Raw genomic sequence first — 23,423 nt, forward strand, 5'->3', positions numbered from 1 at the left:
GCAACTTAAATATAGTGTTATGATTTATTATAGATGATGTGTGCGTAAGTATTTATTTATTTGATTAAAATCCATTGAGACAATCTAGGACTGGATTATATAAGCATTTAACACTTTTTACGTCCTAAAAAGTAGCGCACCAATAAATTTGGTTGATTTTTTAAAGGGGGCAAGGCAATTAGCCAAAACGTTCTGAAAATTACGAGCTGCAAATTCGATGAACAACTTTTTTAATTTGGCGAGGCCTTAAGGATTAACATAAGAGCTTTAAAGCCTTTATAAAACATGATAGAGTGGTGTTTTGCTTAAGAGTATTCAAATAACAGTGAGACTATTAATTCTTCTCATTCGGGCGCTGTTGAGGAAATTATCTTGGTAATATTTCATGATTACAAAAATGTATGCAACGAAGTTCAAATAAGCTTTTCAATTATCCAAGTAGAAAGCTCCGGGATTAATTCAAAATGAAAAAGAATATATTTTTACACTGCATGCAAGGGCAGCTCAGAATTCACTAAGATGTAAGCTTCACAAATGAACATTGCAAATAGTTTGGCAAATTTTTATTGTTCAAAAATACCTTTAATCTGAACTATTCTATCTATTAAGATAAAAGTTACTCGGAAATCAAGTTCTTGCTTCCAAAAAAAAAAAAAATGTACAAATCCTTCCTGCATGAAGTCCCTCCCGCGTATATGAAGTTTACTTCAGACTTTAACTTATAAAAAAAAACTAAGTATAAATGCCAAAAGAAATTGTACAAGTCTTTCCCGTGTATATGAAGTGTACTGCACAAATTTCAAAGTATCTGCGGTGTACATGCAGTGTACTATTTTCTTGTACAAGTCCCTCCTGCGTACATGCAGTGTACTCCTTAAATTTTCAGAGTCTGTGCTGCGTACTTGAAGTGTACTAGTGACCTCCTGCGTACATGCTGTGTACTCGTCGAAATAGTACACGGCATGCGGTGTATGTAAAATGTACTCCTCTGGCGTACTACTGTGTTCGCGGCATATACACAGCAAATACGCAGCATGTACGCCGCAGAGGCTTGCTTCTGTAAGGGAGCTGGTTCGGATGGCTGTGTCAGTGTCTTAGAGAAAAAACACGATTGACTAAACTACAATATATCTCTTGGCGGAATTACATAAGATCAATATTTTTGGCCATTAGTATCCAGAAAATTTTGTCCCAGAAAAGGAATGATATAATGAAAAGTTATTTTTAATGGTACAATAATATTTTCATATTGCAACAACGTGAAAATCTGAATTAGAAAAACTCATTAATTCTTATAAAGTCTATTTTAAAACTCCTATCTGTTCATTCTCAGTTTTTAGGTTTCCATATTTTACTCAAGAAATTTACATTATTGTTTGAGAAGAATATCTAACAAAGTGTTGTGTCAAAAAATATATGTAATAAGACTCATTTAAAACTTATTAAAAATCGCAAAGACATCATACTGCCTCATTTTTAAAACCACATTTCTTTTACGTTCATAGGTTCACGTAACCCATTCTGCCGTGTAACAGAAATCTGTTTGCCAAAATCGTCTTACTCCATGTATTTAAATTGCTGCCGCTTTTTCATTATTTAAGATTTTTTAATTGTGTTTTTTGTACTTTCTGGTCAAAAAGTCTGAATTTTATACCATAGTATGTACCGTTTATTTACTTTAAAAAGGAAATAAAAAATCAAGATCGCGCTGTCTGAAATATTTTTCAAAACATTATATGAAAATTTGATCGTTTTAAAAGAATTTTGCCTACATTCCTGTCGATATCTTATTTTAAAAATTTTTATAGAATTCAAAAATGTATTAGTTCTCAAGCGGTGTTGAATATCTGAAACGAATATATTAAAAAAAGAATGCACTACGCGCGTTTTTTGTGTCAAAAGTAACTGCGATGTAAATTAAGTATTACATAGGGCGCACGTGCTGTGGAATGGAAAATTACCAGCATGACGTTTTGATATTTTTTAAAGATTCGCGGGTAAATTCCAGTCAATCCAGGTAATTTTGCCTGATGTAATTACTCAATTTGGTAAGTTACCACGTAAAAACCACTCACCCGATCGGTGGAGTAGTCCATTCGTGCTATCCTGACTTTAGCCGCCAATGCTTATAACTGTAGAATGCCGTACTAAGGCAAAAAACAACTTTCGTTTTTTGATTCGCCCCATATGGGTACGACCCCCCACCCCCCATCACCCCTATTTTTCCACTTTTAAGGGTTTTTTTTTATTTGCAACCGTGACTGAAAATTAGTTGACCGTCGTCTACCCCCAAAATTTTGATAGTGGACCTGCCGATTTTGGTTGGGGTCGGTCCAACGGTCCCCCCGCTAAGGTCGAGGCCTGTATAAATTAAATTACTAATCAAATTAAAATTGTTGAAAATTTGCTCCCGCCTTCAATAACAGAAAGTTGTTCATACAAGTTTTTTTTCTACACTGATTCCTTTCGTTCAGTAAACATTGTGTAACAGGCAAAATTCAAGTTTTGCAGACAGACATAGCTTCGGGGCCCTTTTTGCCAATTAGAGTTTTCGGGCCACAATTAATCTTTTGTCGCAAAATGGGTCAAGTGCAACCGACAGCGTGGCCCCTGGACAAGTTGTACAAACATAATAATAGACTGCTCTTTTACGAATTGTTTTTTCAATTAACGTTTACACCTTGATCAATAAACACCTTTCAAAATGAAGTACTAAATACAAACCACGAGATAACCACGTGTCAGTCAGCGCGTGGGGTGATTTACATCTGTCAGTACTTTTTTAGTATAAAGACGCTAAAGCCTATTGCCATACTTCCGCTTGTGGGGGCGAACAGTATTGAAATTCACCGAGATTTTGATTGACTAGGGGCAGAACTTTTGAACTCGATATGCATCAAAGAAAACTTCTCGATTTTCGCGGGTGAAAACCCGGAATCTCGAGTCTACCGACGAACAGGCTTTTCGCCATGTTGTTTCATGTCGACAGAACCAGGAACGTTCGTGACTATGCGCGACGAGGTCGGGTGCAACTAAATTATCCCTATAATCAATAAAGATATGATCAGAATCTCGAATTTTAGCCCATAAAAAAATTGCGGTCGGCGGTAAAAACTTACGGTCGGTCGGGTTACAGGAAACAAACATATTTTTTTTTTAGGCCTTATATAGCCATTATGTATAAAATTGAAATTTAGCTAGTTTTCACAACAATTTAAGCCACTCAATTTTACTATGTATTTTTCTCAGCATTTCATTGCAGTTTGGGAAATGGATCTATTTACCATTTAAATATTTTTGTATTGATGTGATATATGTTGTAGGATTCAGGCAGTGACAAAAAACATACAGAGACAAAACCACAAGGTGACTTACATGAAAGTGTATATTATCCTGACTCACCAGAGGGGAAGCCAGGACAAGCAACTCAAAAGAAAACACAGTCCCCTATAAGGTAAAACAAAATGTTAACTTTTCTGAGCAACCTGTAAAATAGGACAGCTTTCTTCACATCAGTGTCCATACAAATTTAAGGTGACCTTTTTATGTGCCCACTCTGAAAAACAGGAGGTATTACATTTTCACCAGTAATAGCAGTTGGGTGTGCAGGCTAAAGCAATATCTGCTCAGTTAATTATCAGTGAATTTCAGAAAGATTTCTTGTAACTAAAGCAAACATTATGTACAGAATGTGTTGATCTATAAAATATAGACGAGGTTCAGTAACCAATTGCTTTGGTTTAGTCGTAACTTAGAAAATTTATAGTGTCCACTCAATACATCCCAGTAAACACCTGACGTTGTACCGACGTTGGTTAGACGTTGGATTTTGGTCGCGACGTCGGCGACCTGAATCCAACGTCTAACCAACGTCATATCCACGACGTCTAATAGACGTCAGACTTAGACGTCTAGAAGACGTTGGAATTAGGTTGGATAGAAAGTCTGATAAAATGTTTTTAGTTATAAAACTAACTGGTATTATTTTGCTAGTATAGTTTAAAGATATTTACTTGTTTTCATAAAGGCCTGGACATGCGCTTATTAATAATAGTTCATTCTCACAACAAACATTATATTAATTATGTTACAATATCGCATGAGATTGTCTATTTTCGGAGACGGATTTTTTCACGAACTTTAAACTGTTCAAGATAAAAATGCATTCTATACCCATGTATAAATTATTCTAAATTCACATAGATCTTCTCTCCTACACATGTCTATTAGTCACACATTCACAAGATAAGCCTGCATCGGTTTACACAGTCTTCCTGTAATTTGATATTTATTGGGATAAGATAGAGCAAGTTTATAAATACTTTATACAAAGGGAAGGATCCGCAACGTGAGTAACAGATTTTTAAAAATTATACTTATTTTAAACGTTATACTGATTTATATTCCGTATTTTTTTTATTTTTTTTAAAAAAAATGACTTATTTTGTTTGTTACTTTAAAAAGCAACTGCATTTAATTACATTTTACGAAGTTATAGAATATTTTTTTCATAGAATTTAAAATATTACATATTTGTTTGGCACGTATTAATTATGGTCTTAGTAATAGCATTTGTATATGTTGAATAATGAAACTGTCAAATTTTATACATTTCAGGTGGAAATGTTGGCGGAGTTGAAGAATCATATACAAAAATGACGAAACTTGAAAGTTTCAATTACTGCATTACTTTTTGGACTTATTGTATTAGACTTACGTCGCCATAATATGAAATAAAGATGATAAAATACATGTGTTGATTACTTGTTTGATTGCAAATTACATTGAAAATTTGGTCAGATTTTGGTTGAAAAGTGGTTAGATTTAGGTTGGAAAATGGTCGGATTGCGACGTCTAGCCAACGTCAGGATCCGACGTCTAAACGGTTTGCAAATCCAACCAAAATCCAACGTTAATCCGACATCGGGGTCCAATGTCTATACGACGTCTGACCGACGTCAAATGCCTACTGGGATGTAACTAAAGTCATTATTTCTTGGAAATTACTAACTATTAAACCAAACTTACGAATAGACTCAGTCTAACGTATATTATTTTGTTTTGTTGTGCTCTAAAGCTTCAAAAATGTCTTCTTGTAGAATAATCAATTACAACAGCAGTCTCTATCTGCGGTGTGGTGGCCGTAAAAAGTATCAAGTGCAGTTGTACTTGGACTCTTTGTTTTTATATTCCTTAGTCGTTCAAGATCATGGAGTTAATTCTATTATCTGTATTTTATAGAATTTTGCCTAAAGCTAATGCTATGGGGCCTAAGACACATCTCATGAACAGACTCATTCGAACAGCCTGCTATTATTTTTCTGACTTGTAGATATACTAAACTGGTTATTAATCCCCCGCCGTGGCGGAGGGATTATAGGAATGGTCTGCGTCCGTCTTTCCGTCCTTCCATCCGTAACAAAATTGTGTCCGGTCCATATCTCCTAAACCCCTTGAAGGATTTTCATGAAACTTGGGTCAAATGATCACCTCATCAAGACAATGTGCAGAACCCATGAGTCAGCCTTGTCGGTTCAAGGTCAAGGTCACAACTCAAGGTCAAAGGTTTGAGCCTGCCATTTTGTGTCCGCTCTATATCTCATAAACCCCTTGAAGGAATTTTATAAAACTTGGGTCAAATGATCACCTCATCAAGACGATGTGCAGAACCCATGAGTCAGCCATGCTGGCTCAAGGTCAAGGTCACAACTTAGGGTCAAAGGTTTTGAGCCTTCCATTTTGTGTCCGCTCTATATCTTCTGAACTCCTTGAAGGATTTTCATGAAACTTGGGTCAAATGATCACCTCATCAAGACGATGTGCAGAACCCATGGGTCAGCCTTGTCGGCTCAAGGTCAAGGTCACAAGTCAAGGTCAAAGGTTTGAGCCTTCCATTTTCTGTCCGCTCTATATCTCCTAAACCCCTTGAAGGAATTTTATCAAACTTGGGTCAAATGATCACCTCATCTAGACGATATGCAGAACCCATGAGTCAGTCATGCCGGCTCAAGGTCAAGGTCACAACTTATGGTCAAATGTTTGAGCCTTCCATTTCGTGTCCGCTCTATATCTCCTAAACCCCTTGAAGGAATTTTATAAAACTTGGGTAAAATGATTACCTCATCAAAACGATGTGCAGAAATTATGAGTCAATCATGCCAGCTCAAGGTCAAGGTCACAACTAAGGGTCGAAGGTTTGAGCCTTCCATTTTGTGTCCACTCTGTATCTCCTAAACCCCTTGAAGGATTTTCATCAAACTTGGGTCAAATGATCACCTCATCAAGAACTCATGACTGAAGGTCAAAAGTTTCAGCTCTGTATCTCCTAAACCCCTTGAAGGATTTTCATGAAACTTGGGTCAAATGATCACCTCATCAAGATGTTGTGCAGAATTCATGAGTCAGCCATGTCAGTTCAAGGTCAAGGTCACAGCTAAAATCAAAGGTTTACCCTTTCACTATCCATAGCAGTGGCGGGGGATTTAGCTGTCTTTCAGACTGCCTTGTTTATAATATCTCTAAGACCGAGGTCCAGTTTGATTACCAGCTATTTCGGACCAGTATCTGTAACTAAAGCATTTTTATACGCCCGAAGGGACGTATTATGTTATGGTCCCGGTGTCCGTCCGTCTGTCTTTCTGTCCGTTAGCAATTACGTGTCCGCTCTGTAACTCTTGAACCCCTTGAAGGATTTCAAAGAAACTTGACACAAATGTTCACCACACCTAGACAACGTGCAGAGCGCATGTTTTGGATATCTCATTTCAAGGTCAAGGTCACACTTAGGGGTCAAAGGTCATATGAGTGTGTTTCGTGTCCGCTCTGTAACTCTTGAACTGCTTGAAGGATTTCAAAGAAACTTGGCACAAATGTTCACCACACTGACACGACTTGCAGAGCGCTTGTTTCGGATGACTAACTTCAAGGTCAAGGTTACACTTAGGAGTGAAAGGTCATATATGACTTTGCTGTGTCCGCTCTGTAACTCTTGAACTGCTTGAAGGATTTCAAAGAAACTTGGCACAAATGTACACCACACTGAGGCCACATGCAGAGCGCATGTTTTAGATGACTGGCTTCAAGGTCAAGGTCACACTTAGGGGTCAAAGGTCATATATGACTTTGCTTTGTGTATATTGCTATTCATTGCAATGCTCTTGTTTTTATTTGGCAGATCCCGTTTTGTTCTCTAACAATAATTTTTTTTTTAATTACTTCCCTTTTTTGTTACTATAAATAGCTTATTTTGAAACTTTTTTATTATTGGCTAGGGAAAAACCGAGTTTTCTGTGGTACAACATGGATGGTTCATCCAATTTTTAGCTCATCTGATTTTTTGAAAAAAAATGATGAGTTATTGTCATCACTTGAGCGGTTGTCGGCGTCGGCGTCGGCGTCGGCGTCGGTGTCGGCGTCGGCGTCTGCGTCGGCGTTGCCTGGTTAAGTTTTATGTTTAGGTCAGCTTTTCTCCTAAACTATCAAAGCTATTGCTTTGAAACTTGGAAGACTTGTTCACCATCATAAGCTGACCCTGTATAGCAAGAAACATAACTCCATCTTGCTTTTTGCAAGATTTATGGCCCCTTTTGTACTTAGAAAATATCAGATTTCTTGGTTAAGTTTTATGTTTAGGTCAACTTTTCTCCTAAACTATCAAAGCTATTGCTTTGAAACTTGGAATACTTGTTCACCATCATAAGCAGACCCTGTACATCAAGAAACATAACTCCATCTTGCTTTTTGCAAGAATTATTGCCCCTTTTGGACTTAGAAAATCAGTTTTCTTGGTTAAGTTTTATGTTTAGGTCAGCTTTTATCCTAAACTATCAAAGCTATTGCTTTAAAACTTGCAACACTTGTTCACCATCATAAGCTGACCCTGTACAGCAAGAAACATAACTCCATCCTGCTTTTTGCAAGATTTATGGCCCCTTTTGGACTTAGAAAATATCAGATTTCTTGGTTAAGTTTTATGTTTAGGTCAGCTTTTTCTCTTAAACTATCAAAGCTATTGCTTTGAAACTTGCAACACTTGTTCACCATCATAAGCTGACCCTGTACAGCAAGCAACATAACTCCATCCTGCTTTTTGCAATAATTATTGCCCCTTTTGGACTTAGAAAATCATTTTCTTGGTTGAGTATTATGTTTAAGGCAACTTTTCTCATAAACTATCAAAGCTATTGCTTTAAAACTTGCAACAGTTTTTCACAATCATAAGTGGACACTGTACATCAAGAAACATAACTCTATCCTGCTTTTTGCAAGAATGATGGCCCTTTTTAGACTTAGAAAATCATGGGTAGGACAATATTTCTATTATACAAAAAAAAATCAGATGAGCGTCAGCACCCGCAAGGCGGTGCTCTTGTTAGATGTATTTTGACATAACTTTACCTGGTAAGAATTTTTTTGTGGACATAGAATTTATTTTTTTTTTTAATTTATTTTTTTTCGTTCCTGTCCTTTGGGCTTCAACAGTCAAGTTCTTTAAATTTTGCTCCCATCCTCTGATGTAACCCTTCGGGCGTATATTGCCCCGCTTGACGGCGCTCTTGTTGTTTCTTTTATCCCAACCAAACTAATGCACAGAAACTTTTTTAGGTCAAATATTGTAGCTTATCTGTTAAGAAAAAGAATATCCAAAGAAGTATAAACTACACAGAATGGCAACTGGCTGTAATCTCGCATGATCTCATGTCAGAGTGTGAATCGGTGTTATCTTAGTAAAAACAAACATCGGCGAGCATGGAGTTACAATTTGTACCTTTAAAACTACATTTAAAATACATGTTAGCTTCTAAAACAACATTAGTTTAATGTGAAATAGTCTTAAGACACAAAGTACACGTTTCAAAAGAAGCGTGGTCATATGGTGATAATTAATTTACCGATGAATAATGGCTTTCGCATGCAAAATGGCGCGCGGAGAACGCATCACTTCCGGTAAACGAGATCTCATTCAGTTGTCACGGGATGTTGGCGATATTTGCTCTATATGCCTTTCAAGTTGCCGATCTATTTATTTTTATAGCTCTTTGGAATATCCAATTACATGGTCCCTGAATACGTCAAAATTGTAAAAATTGACAATTAAATGGGTACTTTAAAACTACTGGTCAGAATAACACCAAATTTGGTCTGTAGCCTTCTGGCGAGGTCCTCTATCAAGTTTGTTCAAATGGGGACACTTGGCCCTTTTAGGGGCCGCTAGAGCTAAAAATAGAAATACCTTTAAATGACTTCTTATCATCATGAACCGCTTGATTGATCTTCATCAAACTTGTTCTGTAGCATCATTATATAGTACTCTCCCAATTTTATTCAAATGGGTGCAATTGGTTCCTTTTAGGGGCCGCTAGAGCTAAAAATAGAAATACCTTTAAATGACTTCTCCTGACAAACCGCTTGATGGATCTTCATCAATCTTGGTCTGTAGCATCATTATATGGTCCGCTCCCAAATTTTTTCAAACGGGGGCAATTTGTTTCTTTTAGGGGCCGCTAGAGCTAAAAATAGAAATACCTTTAAACAACTTCTTCTCATAAACCGCTTGATGGATCTTCATCAAACTTTGTCTGTAGTATCATTACATGGTTTTCTTCCAAATTTGTTTAAATGGGGGCAGTTGGCCCCTTGTAGGGGCCGCTAGAGCTAAAAATAGAAATATCTTCAAACAACTTCTTCTCATGAACCGCTTGATGGATCTTCATCAAACTTGGTCTGTAGCCTCATTATGTGGTCATCTCCCAAATTTGTTCAGATTGGGGTACTTGACCCCTTTTAGGGACCACTAGAGCTAAAAATAGAAATACCTTTAAACGATTGAACCGCTTGATGGATCTTCATCAAACTTGATCTATAGCATCATTATATGGTCCTCTCCCATTTTTTTTTTCAAATGGGGACAATTGGCCCCATTTAGGGACCGCTAGAGCTAAAAATAGAAATACCTTTAAATGACTTCTTATCATGAACCGCTTGACGTATCGTCATTAAACTTGGTCTCTAGCATTATTATATCGTCCTCTTACAAATTTATTCAAATGGGGGCAGTTGGCCCCTTTTAGGGGCCGCTAGAGCTAAAAATAGAAAAAACTAGCTAAACTGTAATAATGCATTTTGTTGTTTTTTTTAATTTTAAGTTTAATACTTTGTCACAAGCAAGATCTAATTTAGGTCAAGGTCTGCCTCAGGTGAGCAATTTAGCTCTTGTTTTTCATAAAACTTAATTAGAAGTATAGATGGAGCAGTCTTTTTTGTTATTTCACAAAAATATCTGCCTTGTTGAGACAGAGTTACTCAGAAGACCCATGACCAGATCTGTAGATCACACATACATGTATGTCAAAGGTCATTCAGTTTTTGTTGGAGTAGTAACTTTACATGAATAGAACAATACATTTTTATGGTTATGGGACATATTATACCCTCTAGGAAAGACCTGTTGCTAATGTTGTGAGAATTTGTGGGTCAGCCCTTTTGCCAAATATATGTACAAATGAGTAGTTATCTGTTTACCCTTACAGAAGAAAAAGGCCTGCTGCGTACTCTTGCTGTGTACATACAGCGTATATGATGCGTACATGATGTGTACTGAAATCAATAGTACGCAGGATATACACCGCACATACACCGATAGTACGTTTGTAGTACACTTTTGACATGCAAATGAGCTCTGCCGCGTACTACTTGCTGCGTACATGCTGTGGACTACATAGTACACAGGATGTACGCTGGAGGAATTTAGTATGCGAGAAATAGTACACAGCATGTACGCGGCACATACACTTTTCACATGCAAATGAGCCTGCGGTGTACTACCCCTGCGGCGTACATGCTGTGTACTCCTGCGGCGTACATGCTGTGTACTCCTGCGGCGTACATGCTGTGTACTCCTGGCCCGAGTCCTGCGGCGTACATGCTGTGTACTCCTGCTGCATACATGCTGTGTACTCTTGTGGCGAAACTGCTGTGATAATGTAAATTCCTTACCCCACCAACTTTCGTATGCAAATGCTGATCATTTGGACAGAAAAAAACATAACAAAGATAAGTGACATGCATCAATAAGTATTTACCCTTACCAAAATAATGTAGATTGATGTTATCAAATAAATTAGTATGCTTTTCTCCATCCACTTATCAATGAAATAAATCAATTTTTGTAGCATGTAATTTGGTAAACATTTGAAGAAAATGGCGTAACTGCATCAAGGGGAAACAACTTTAATGCAACTAAATATAAGTGTTATGATTTATTATAGATGATGTGTGCGTAGTATGTATTTATTTTGATTAAAATCCATCTGAGAACAATCTAGGACTGGAATTATATAAGCATTTATACACTTTTACGTCCGTAAAAAGTAGCAAAAATTTTGGATTGATTTTTTCCAGTGGGGCAAGCGCAATTAGCCAAAAACGTTCTGATAATATACGAGCGGCAAATTCGATGAACAACTTTTTAATTTGGCGAGGCCTTAATGAGTTAACATAATGAGCATTAAAGCCTTTATAAAACATGATAGAGTGGTGTTTTGCTTAAGAGTATTCAAATAACAGTGAGAGCTATTAATTCTTCTCATTCGGGCGCTGTTGAGGCATTATCTTGGTAATTATTTCATGTATTACAAAATGTAATGCAACGAAGTTCAAATAAGGCTTTTCAATTATCCAAGTTAGAAAGCTCCAGGATTAATTCAAAATGAAAAAGAATATATTTTTACACTGCATGCAAGGTGCAGCTCAGAAATCACTAAGATGTAAGCTTCACAAATGAACATTGCAAATAGTTTGGCAAATTTTTATTGTTCAGAATACCGGTAATCTGAACTATTCTATGCTATTAAGATAAAAGTTACTCGGAAATCAAGTTCTTGCTTCCAAAAAAAAAAAAAATGTACAAATCCTTCCTGCATGAAGTCCCTCCCGCGTATATGAAGTTTACTTCAGACTTTAACTTATAAAAAAAAAACTAAGTATAAATGCCAAAAGAAATTGTACAAGTCTTTCCCGTGTATATGAAGTGTACTGCACAAATTTCAAAGTATCTGCGGTGTACATGCAGTGTACTATTTTCTTGTACAAGTCCCTCCTGCGTACATGCAGTGTACTCCTTAAATTTTCAGAGTCTGTGCTGCGTACTTGAAGTGTACTAGTGACCTCCTGCGTACATGCTGTGTACTCGTCGAAATAGTACACGGCATGCGGTGTATGTAAAATGTACTCCTCTGGCGTACTACTGTGTTCGCGGCATATACACAGCAAATACGCAGCATGTACGCCGCAGAGGCTTGCTTCTGTAAGGGTATGTATGTATTATGGCAGTAAAATATGTTTAAACTACCCTCTTTCACTGCACATATAATGGCATAAAATTACATTTGAAGACAGGCATCAGAATGCTGTGTCGCAGTTCCCACACAAGCTGGGAATATTGTTGTTTTGTTTTTTTTAATGAAATCTGGTAAAAATGTAGAAGACAATTTGTAATAAATGCACATTATTTTATGTTCTTTATCAGTCCACTCATCTATCTTTTGACCTTCTGTCAATCACAAATGGTGAATTTGGTTGTACATCAAGAAGTACATGTTTTCCTCATGAAACCTTGGACATAGATAAAAAGTAACATGTGGAATATGTAAATTCATTTTACTGTTTCCCTTTGTCCGTACATTTACCCATGTGTCTGTTCATTCATCAGTTACAAAAGATTGTTATTTTGTTTCCATTCAAAGTACAAGATTTTTTTATGAAACCTGACACAGATGGTAGGCTATTTGGAGAATATGCAGGTTCTTTAAATCACTGCGGTTCCTGTGGCAACAAATGTGACAAATGCTTCTCTTAGGAGCTTTTTATATCATGGCCATTGTCTTTATTATTATACAGTCTGACATGTGTTGATTATCTGGCCAAGGAAACCAAACGTGACTGCTCAAGGCAGGTGACTGCTGAAGACAAGGTGAAAAGTCAACACATTAACTGCTTCAAAAGACAAGTGACTACTTAAAAGTACACTGAGGCAGGTTTAACTGTACGTGCAAAGAATCACGAAAATTGTAACAGCTCAGAAATCTTTGCTAAACAGTAATTCTTAGAAAGAACTTGAGGAAAGCGGAAGTTGTGAAACTGGATGCATTATTAATTGTTTTTGCTTATTTTCCATTTCAGTAAATTCATTGATTCCTTCAAAAAGAAGCATGGCAGGAACAGATCAAATGCCTCAAATAAGTATTTACAAATGATGGAGGTAAATCCAGATGATTTCACTTCAAATAGAAATGCATACTCTAAAGTACAGGTATATACTGCAGTATTTTTAGCTCACCTGTCATGTAGTACACAACTTGTATTGGCATAATATCTTGGTTCCTTTTGAAAACTGACCTGATCCCACCATGGGTCCATGTGCTATTTTGGCTTTTGCAGCGGTATAGAGACTTCATTTATGGTTTGATTTTATACAGACTTGCAAAATATCTTAACAAGAATAACTGTTGGATTCCATGATCAATCTGTCAAATCCATTCATAGGTTTCTAAGTTACAGCCCCTGATTGACCCCTGAAAGAGCCAAAATTTGTAAATTTTTACCTTGTGAATACGATAGAAGTTACAATTTATATTTGACTTTAACCAGACCTATACACAACTTAAGGAGGTAGGTTACCTTAATATTTGTATGTGCGCATGTCAAACCGGAAGCTAACGTGATGATTTATGACAACGTTTACGACAAACTTAATTTGTTTGTATATCTATTCTTTTGAAAACAAATCATGCACCTGTCTCCGATCAGATGCTTTATGGTTTAATACTGCAGAAATAATGAATAAACTGCCGCAGAAACACTTCAAAACAATGTTGCCTTTAAATGATGTCATTGACGTCATGACGTTACGTGTCAGTTACTGCGCAAAATTAATAGCTTTTATTTTGAAAGTACGTAATTCTGTGTATTTTCTTTATTTGAACTTTTTTCAAACAGCCATGTTTTGCTGTAATATTTTTATGAGTTTTTTGCTCTAAATAATAATCAATATTTTGCTTCTTTTATGTAATTATAATTGATTTGTAATACCTATTTTTCAGTTTTCGTTGATAATTCATTACTTATATACTAAAACTAAGCTCTAAAATTGTTCAAATTTCAGTAGAAAATTGTGGTTTCTTGAATTGAATTGATGTTACCATGGAAACGAAGTCCGTGACCTATAAATCTAAAGGTAAAATTCAGAAGCGTTGACACTGGTCTATTCAAGGAACACAGCTTCGGCTTTTTATTTTCATTTCAACAATATCTATGGGAATAATAGCAGCACGCTGAACGATTTTTCCATGAAAAATGCCAGACGAGGGTAGTGCTGTAAATATTTTAAGCTGTGAAATTTGTTTGAATAAATGCAGATAAGACGAAAATATAAATTACGTTAGAAATAATATGTTTTAAAGCTACATTAACAAGAAAGATAATTTTATTCAATATTTTTTATAAGAAATTACGATAAAAGGCAAGATATAAGCTATTTTAAGCATCTCTGTTGCAATGGTTACTTTAAACTTTAAGAAAAATAGGGTACCATGTAAACTGCTTGGTATTTTGCTAATAATATTACACAAATATTCCATGTTGGTTATTAACATAATGGCACTGTAGCCGTCGAATTCCCTGTTTTTATACATAGTTGTTTAAAGACTGAGAGAAAATGTGTTACCATGGAAACACGAGCCCCGCGATATATACATTTTAAGCTTATATTAGAAAGCTAATGTGCATACTAGTAAACATATCAATTATGCAGACTTCTACGGATATCAATGAAACTAAAATACACTGAAAAGTGTTAAATATTCGTATTTTCCTTCTTCTTTCAATATGAAGTATCTTTGGAGGGTCATGTTCTTCAAACCTGGATAAAAATTTAACTTGAAGGGACAGAGATAAACGAAATTGAAATTGTAGCAGTTAAAACATCACATTACATGAAATACAAAAAATTGCTGCGGTTCAACTAATTTGAATTTACCCAGTTAACAAGGTAACCTACCTCCTTAAGTCACAATAAGATCTTGGTTCCTTTCAAAAACTGGATTGATTCCATCAGGAGTTCTGGAGTTAAAATTTTGCCCTTTCAGCCATATAGAGGTTTCATTTATGCTTTGATTTGATACAAACTTGCACAGAATGTTTATCTTGATGATCTCTAGGCCTGGATCGAAACTGGGTTATGTCGCGTCAAAAACTAGGTCATCAGGTCAAATCAAAGGAAAAGCTTGCTAATAACCTAGTGGCCACATTTATGAAACTAGGTCATATGGGGTCAAAAACTAGGTCACCTGGTCAGATCAAAGGAAAAGCTTGTTAACACTCTTGTGGCCACATTTATGAACATATCTTCATGAAACTTGGGTCAGAATGTTTATCTTGATGATGCCTAGGCTCAGTTCGAAATTGGGTCGCATGGGTTCAAAAACTAGGGCACACGGTAGAATCAAAGGAGAAACTTGTTAACACTCTTGTTCATTTGATGTGCATGAAACTTGGTCAGAATGTTTGTGCGCATGAAATATCAGATGAATTTTTATCTTGGTCATGTAGGGTCAAAAACTAGGTCACCAGGTCAAATAAAAGAATAAGCTTGTTTACACTCAAAAAGGCCATGCTTTTTGGTCCAATCTTAATGAAAATTGGTCAGAATATTTGTCTCCATGAAATGACTAGATAAAACATGTTTACAATGCTTTTGTATGTTACTCGGGTGAGCGACTTAGGGTCATTTTGGCCCTCTTGTTTATGCCTCTGCCATTAAAAATGGGGGTGGGGGCATATAGAGTTAGCTCTGTCTATGTGTGTGTTTATACAAAATCGTGTCTGGACAACTACTTTGTTGTGCATTGTTGGACATTAATTGACCACCATAACAACACAACTTGTCTCGAGCAAAATGCAGACTGCATTCCCAAAGGTCAAGATCACATACAAAGTGAAAGATTTAAGGTCATCTTTCTTGTCTGCTATATATAGCAGCTTTAATCATACATGGATATTTAAATAAGTACGGACAAATATTTAGCAAAACAAGAAAACATGTCATGTTTAAGACCCATATTCAATATTGGAGGTCAGATCACCCTTTGAGGTCAAAAGTTAAGATGATTTTACTGTCTGCTCCATAAATTTTTTATGCATGCATGGATATTCGGATGACTTTGCACAGACATTCATTGTAAGAAATCAAGACTTTATGTCTATAAGTTTTATGTAAATTGATGAATATATTTATGTATGTAGATTTAGATGATGTCATATGTATAAGACCTATACCACTAGGTCTGCAGTCAAGGTCGAAGATGTTACTTTGTTTTAACTGTTTGATCATTAACATCTGTATTTTTGTACACACATTCATGTTAATTAGCACATACATTCATATAATGTGACTTAGACCCCTTAATCATAATCAAGGTCACACTTAGAGGTCAAAGATTTTATATAATTTTTATGTCTACGAAATGGAACATACTATGCTAACACCTGTGGCAAGAAGTGTCCAAAAAAAGTTTTCTGCTTATCCAATAGTCACCAAATTTGTTCACAATGTTTATGGTTATTATATCTCAGGAAGATTTGATGACCAATCAGGTAGTCCCTTTCACTCTTTAGTTATGGCCCTTGAATTATTTTAAATTGAGAAAATTAACAGTGTTCTCTTAATAACTTAAGCAGTCACCAGACTTAGTCAGAATGTTTATAGGCATGTTGTGTTGGCCATGTCTGCTAACCAGTCAGATAATCTTTGTCACTGTTGCATTATGGCCCTTAAACAAGTCAAAAATAAGAAAATCGATAACCAGGCTGCTCAACAAGTAGAGTATTTTTAAAAGTTCAAATTGTTTGCTGTGATAGGCATATACTGTGACAGTTTTTGTCTGATCTTTGATATGCAAAGATAAATATTCAAGTAATTTAGTACGAAATATCACTATGAAAAGACAAAGGAACATTAAATAAGCTATAGGTGAATAAATGTTTACACTTGTTTTTTCTTTTCCTTTTTTTCAATAACTTTCTATAACTTCAGTTTGTTCCGTTGTCCACTGGACTGACATTTTTGTGTCCTAACATCACATAGTGGGTTCATCCGTGTCCTTTGGACACTTCATAGTATAGTTATATCTGATATCTTTTAACAAAAGAGGGTTTTTATTGAATTTAGTTTAAGGGAGCAAGACAAGATTTTAAAGACAAATCTGGCTTATTGGTTAAGTTCTGAGCTAATAATATACATTTGAGCAAATGATAAATTTGTAAATATAAATTTCAAGACAGTAACATGTAAAGAAGTTGCCTTACAACAAAGGTAGCTTTTATTATGTTATTATCAATGTGTCACTATGAGTTATAAAAATTAAGGAAACTTGCAGTGAGTAAAGGAAAACCAAAGTTCTTCATATCTGTTCTGTATATATACTAAAACATGGTAAAATGTATATCAAGGTTGTGTATTTTTATAAATATTGTCTTATTTTTTCAGCATAAAACATTCTTAAAAATAAATTCATACATTACAGAAAAATTCACCTTTTATTGATGCAAGAATGAGCGAGTCCCCTAGAAAGATATCACGTGGGTTATATGAGAACATTGATGAGGAACCAGATAGTTTTCTGGATCATACATATGAGGAGCCACTTCCTGTATTGTCCAGTCGGTCAGATTCTAGAGAATTTCACAAAAGGAAATCTAGGTAATTTAGTTGCAGTCTTATAGTCAAGTTCAGAATATATTTAGCTGTTAAAAGAAGAAAAATAGTTTCTAGCTTTTAAACAGAATTCAGGCTTATGGCACTTCACACTATTTCAGGTATTTTTTCTTGGCATACTTCAAAAAAGGCAATTGATTAGCCATTTTTCTTCCAAGCGGATTTATGTTTTTTACTATCTATTTTTTCCAAAACTGGTAGATCTTATTAAATTAGTAACTATACCCAGTGTTTGATGTGTTGTTCCTCTTAACTCTCTTTTATAAACTGTTTATTTTTTTGTCGGACAGAAGGCAAAATATGTGTGACATAGAAAACTAAAATGGGACTGTTTTAACACAACCCACCTGCAGGCAAATGCTAAAAACCATCCAGACCATAATCCCTGATAGCTGTAATTTTTACCCCTCTTACCTGTTAAACACATTTTTAAGGTTCAGGATTTTTCATTTCTTTAGAAAATACCCTTGTATACCAGAACCCCAGCTTCTATCCTGGAAACTTTCTAAGACTGAACTTCTGTTCAATGTAAAATTACTGCACAAACTGCTCAAGCTGAGCTATTGTGATCACTCACCATCTGTTGTTCATCTTTCCTTCATCCATTGTCCAAAGTTCTCTTAAAGCAGTATTGCCTTTGACATCATTGAAGAAATGATAGTCCTCTACCATATTTGTTCAAAGAATTCTAATCCATATTATATGGTGGTTGCCATGGGCTTTGAGTTGAGTTATTTAGTAACAGGTCATCTACTAAGAAATTGTGTACACATTTGAGCCCAAGGCACTTCAGAGCCAGTACTTGCTCTGTTAAGTGGGGGGAAGAAAATGACTGGTCAGTTCTTTCCCCCCTAGCCAGTACTTGACGGGTCAGGTGGGGGAAGAAATTAACTGGTCAGTTCTTTCCCCCTAGCCAGTACTTGACCTATCAGGTGGGGGAAGAAACTGGCCGGTTAGTTCTTTCCCCCTAACCAGTACTTGACCTGTCAGGTGGGGAAGGAATTGACCAGTCAGTTCTTTCCCCCTAGCCAGTACTTGACCTTTTGGGTGGGGAGAAGAAATTGACTGGTCAGTTCTTTCCTCCCTAGCCAGTACTTGACCTGTCAGGTGGGGAAATGAAATTGACCAGTCAGTTCTTTCCCCCCTATCCAGTACTTGCTCTGTTAGGTGGGGAGAAGAAATTAATATAAAAGTAATATAAAATAAGCAGCAGTGTGAAGACCCGTATTGATATTTGGCGTCATGTGAAAATTTAAGCACAAAGACTTGTATTTTATTTGACGATATGATTGAAAATAGTTAAATCTAGTACTATGAGCAGTATCAATTAAATCTACATGGTGAAACTTATATTTGCAGAACTGTAATGTAATCAAAAGTGTGATGATTGTGAAGCTCGACTGATGGATCAATATTTTCAAATTAGTGTAACAAAAGTCAAGCACAAGACTCTTTCAAATTTATTTTTTTTGCATGAATTTCATTTGGATGCAGTGAACATTGCTTTGAAGAAATAGGATTTAATGAAATTCTTCATTTAAAACCTTTTCCAAAAATAAAAATCAGTTGTCCACAGTGTAACTTTTAAATTGCAAGAGACAAAATGCCATTATGGTGTCGCCATTTGTTTTGTCAGTTATGAAGCCTTGTCTATTTCTTTGTTAAATCTTTTTTGTTTTATCACTGTGATAGTCAGCTTAGTGCTGGATAAAATTTGGGTTTTCAGATTTTATAAAGTCTAGAAGTAAGATGGAATGATTAACATAGTATTAACCATTCTGTGCACTGGTTAAGTGAAAAACTGACTTCATTGTCTGTTTTCACAGTCTAAGATCAGACAGTGTGTCAGAGGAAGGTTCTTCACCAACCAAGTATTTCCCAAGAGACCTCGGTGCCAGTGGTAAAACTGTAGCATTCGCCTTACCCCCTGGTACTTATCTTACGTTACAGGACAGAGTAGGTACAGAAATTGGTAATTAATACATTTTATTGAATAGACCACAAAAACTGTAGTACTTTATCACACAATACCATAAAATATGTTAAGTAAAATTTGTAAATTACATTCTGGGACATTTAGACTGTATAAAGTGGTTTTGAATCACTTACTCTTCAATACCATATGTACGAACCATGCTCAGATCTCCAAGGTGATAAAATTCTGGCTTGATGATGGTTGGTGTATCTAGCAAAGTTCCAGCCTATAGGTTAGATGGGTTGCACTTAAGAGTTGCTCCATTCGTCTGAATTTGTGTAGTGCAAAAAAGTGTTTGACCCAGAGTCACCAAACCTCACAGGACTATTATTCAGGATGAGTGCTTTAATTGGGATCTCACACAGCTAGACCAGAGTTATGTCCATTGACTTAGTCCAAACTATGCATAAAGGGCATACAAGTTTGTGTTGCATGTATCTCAAGAAGTATTTGAAATGTAAAAACATTAGGGAATTCTTATATAGCATATGAAGTTGTGCACCTTGTGATCTATTTGGGACTTCACAAAGCCAAACTGGAGTTATGGTCCTTGACTTAGTGAAAAATACACATTAAGTACTTAAAATTTTAAAAATATTTCACCTAAAGTCATGGAATCATGTAGGAATTTTATTCAGCAAGAGAATTTGTGTACCTGGGTTTTTTTGTTTGTTTTTTTTTCACCCTGAAAGGCCATGGTTGTGGCCCTTGACTTAGTCAAAAGTACACATTAAGGGCATAAAAGTTTGTATCCCGTGTATCTCAAAATGTAGTTGACCTAGAGTCATAAATTATTAGAGGATTGTTATATAGCATGTTATGCACCTGGTGTTCTCTGGGCTTTCACTCAGCTAGACCAGAATTATGGTCCTTGACTGAGTGAAAAATACACACAAAGTGCTAAAGAAATTGTGTTGTGTATATCTTAAAAAATATTTCACCCAGAGTCATGAAACCATGTACAGTGACAGGTAGTTTGGGCACCTGTGCCATATTGACACACATCCAGTTCAGTCTTTAGTCCAAGGTAGTCTGTTCATTTTAAATTAAATTTTGCGAGTCTTTTCCTTTGTCAACCTTTAATGACCTAGACCACTGCAATTTGACCAGCTTCCCTGTTTTTAAAGCTGCAGTGATTGTTATCTTATACAAGTGCCTGGGATACATCGTTTATATTCTAGAGGGTGTGATGGGGTTTTGCACATTAATTCCATTACTTCTTATAAACAGACTCATTCAAATCTATTCTGCTGTTATTTTCCTTGGTTGTATTCCATGCTTCCAAAGGGCAAAAGGGTATTACACATTCCATTACCTCTCATGGACAGACTCAGTCTAACCAAGTCTGCTATTATTTTGCTTGGTTACATACTATGCTTTTAAAGGATCTTCTTATAGATTATATTTTTGTACTGCATTTTTGCCAATACAAGGGTGATTTGATTTGAATGGCTTCTTTGGGAGACTTCAGTAGCTACTGTGAAATCATTAATATTTGTGGGGGACTTATTTTCGTGGTCGAGTCAATCCACGAAATTTAATCCCAACGAACAAGTTAAATTCCAATTCATTCTATGTTCAAAAGTTAAAATCCACGAATTCATGTCCCCACCAAATTGCCGTTTTGACCAAAACCACGAAATTTCATGGCCACAAAATTAAATGATTTTACAGTATTTATGAAATTAAACTGCTGCATTTACTAAACATTTTTAGTTCATCCGATAAAAAAATTCCTTTTGAATTAAGTTTCAAAATTTATGTTGAATAAATCATTGCTGTTTCAATTTTGTTTTTCAGATGGTAGTACAAACATCGAGCAGGAAACGTCGTAAAAAGGGACTCATGATGCCATTCAGAATGAGTTGCAAATAGATATTGACTGTGATATACTCTTTATAACTGTGATATACTCTACACATGTGTACAAATAGTATCAGTGTTTGCTTGTAGAACAATGCAGCATGTCACTCTAATTTGTCTTCCAGCATTTATTAATTCATCTCATGTGAGTGCACCGTTCTCAAGGTTGAGCTATTGTGATCACATTTTGTCTGAAGCATTTCTTGCATCAAGACACTTATATATACTGAATGCATATAATAACTGAAGAAGTTTTCATATGTACGGACACTCCGTATGGGTTTTAATTTATCCAACATACAAAACTTTTTCGCCTATTTGAAAATATAGTACTGCAACAAATTGAAGTTTCAAATGAGGTTGTAGAAATTTAGCGGTGTGCCGTAACCATGGAAACAGCTACGGAAGCTGGTACATGCTGAAACTCAAACTTTCCATTGTCATATTTCAAAAGGTAGTAGAGTAAGAAACTTGCTTTTAATTCCTATTTTCATTAAGTTATGACTACCTTTGTTTTCAGAAATTATATTCTAAATATTTTACTTAATTTCTTAATTGTTGTCAGCTTGTGCATTTTTATGACCCCTTTTAAAGGAGGGGTATATTGTTTTGCAGATGTTGGTCAGTCGATCCTTGGACCAATCGGAAGAGAAATTGTTAACCCTTGTTCTGCTAAATTTCTATAATGAACTTGTCCATCATTCAATTTGTACAATACCATTTACTGTTAAAAGTTGTGCTTACCAAAACAATACTAAGTTCCGAACAGTGCAGACGTGCAGATCATGATCTGACTGCTAGGATATGCAGGCTGATCATGATCTACACTGGACGCAAAGGCAGAATCAATTGTGTCCATTATGATAAGGGTTAAAAAACAGAATAATGGTTATGCACGTGCCAACTATGTAATTTTGCATGCGCAGCTCAAATTTTGGTCATTAGGTAGTAATCTTCATTATGTTTAATCTATGTGATGGGTACACATGTAATTATACCGTATGTCAAATTTCACTGGTAAATATTCAGTATATAACATAAGATCTGACACAGTGTTGATAAACTGTATGATTGCTTTTGTAATACCAGAGTTATGCCCCATTAATTAGTAAATATTGTCATAGCTCAGACTGCTTTCACATTGGAGGCCACATTACTTAAGTAGTCTTCTAGAAGTTTTCAGAATGTTCTTACTGCAAGACCTCTTACAAGTTTGACAACTGGATAGATTTTCCACTAACATCAAATCAATGCCCTTGAATTTGTTGAAAAAAAAAGTTGAATTTCACATTGTTTTGGCATTGTCAGCCATTTTTCTTGAGCAGTGTTCATTGAACTTGTATAGAATATATAGCCATCAGATCTAACATAAGATACATTGTAATAGGCAAGATTGCTGTAGTAATACTAGACTTATGGCCCTTGAATTTGTCAAACTCATCCATTAATATTGTTACATTAGAGGCTCAATTCCTGTCTCCATCCAACTAATAAAGAATGTATATAGCCGTATGGTCTGTGTGATACAAGACAAGATTGTTGCAGAAGCAGTGGAGTCTAGGTCATTGTTGAAAATGCCTAATCTTACCTTTTTGACACATCCCTGCCTCGAAATGAGTCATGGAATTCTATAGAAAAATATTACATGGAGTATTTGGACTACAAGTTTATATAATCTTTCAAAGAAAAAAAGTTTACAATGGATATTTTAACAGAATGCCAAGGAGTTCCATGGAAATCAACTGCTTTGAATGAAACTTCACAAAAGAGCAATTGGAAACCCTCAAAATTATGCCAACAATGCATACCATTACT

At 35.7% G+C, this 23,423-nt stretch overlaps 1 protein-coding gene across 5 annotated transcripts in view; it reads left to right on the forward strand.

The window, feature by feature from the left end:
• LOC123532250 (uncharacterized) overlaps window positions 1–22,163 on the forward strand; it is a 53,871-nt gene extending 31,708 nt beyond the window's left edge. Inside the window, exons 9-13 of one of the 5 annotated variants that reach the window (XM_045313641.2) lie at window positions 3,324–3,454; window positions 13,180–13,309; window positions 17,580–17,755; window positions 19,597–19,742; window positions 21,546–22,163. In XM_045313641.2, the coding sequence (XP_045169576.2) occupies window positions 3,324–3,454; window positions 13,180–13,309; window positions 17,580–17,755; window positions 19,597–19,742; window positions 21,546–21,580 (618 nt within the window). In that variant the 3' untranslated portion in view covers window positions 21,581–22,163. The remainder of the gene's footprint in view (window positions 1–3,323; window positions 3,455–13,179; window positions 13,310–17,579; window positions 17,756–19,596; window positions 19,743–21,545) is intronic. The other 4 variants (XM_045313642.2, XM_045313640.2, XM_045313643.2 and 1 more) reach the window with 4 other exon arrangements.
• Window positions 22,164–23,423: the final 1,260 nt, after the last annotated feature.

Source organism: Mercenaria mercenaria, chromosome 11 (assembly GCF_021730395.1).
Source record: "Mercenaria mercenaria strain notata chromosome 11, MADL_Memer_1, whole genome shotgun sequence".
Lineage (NCBI taxonomy): Eukaryota > Metazoa > Mollusca > Bivalvia > Venerida > Veneridae > Mercenaria > Mercenaria mercenaria.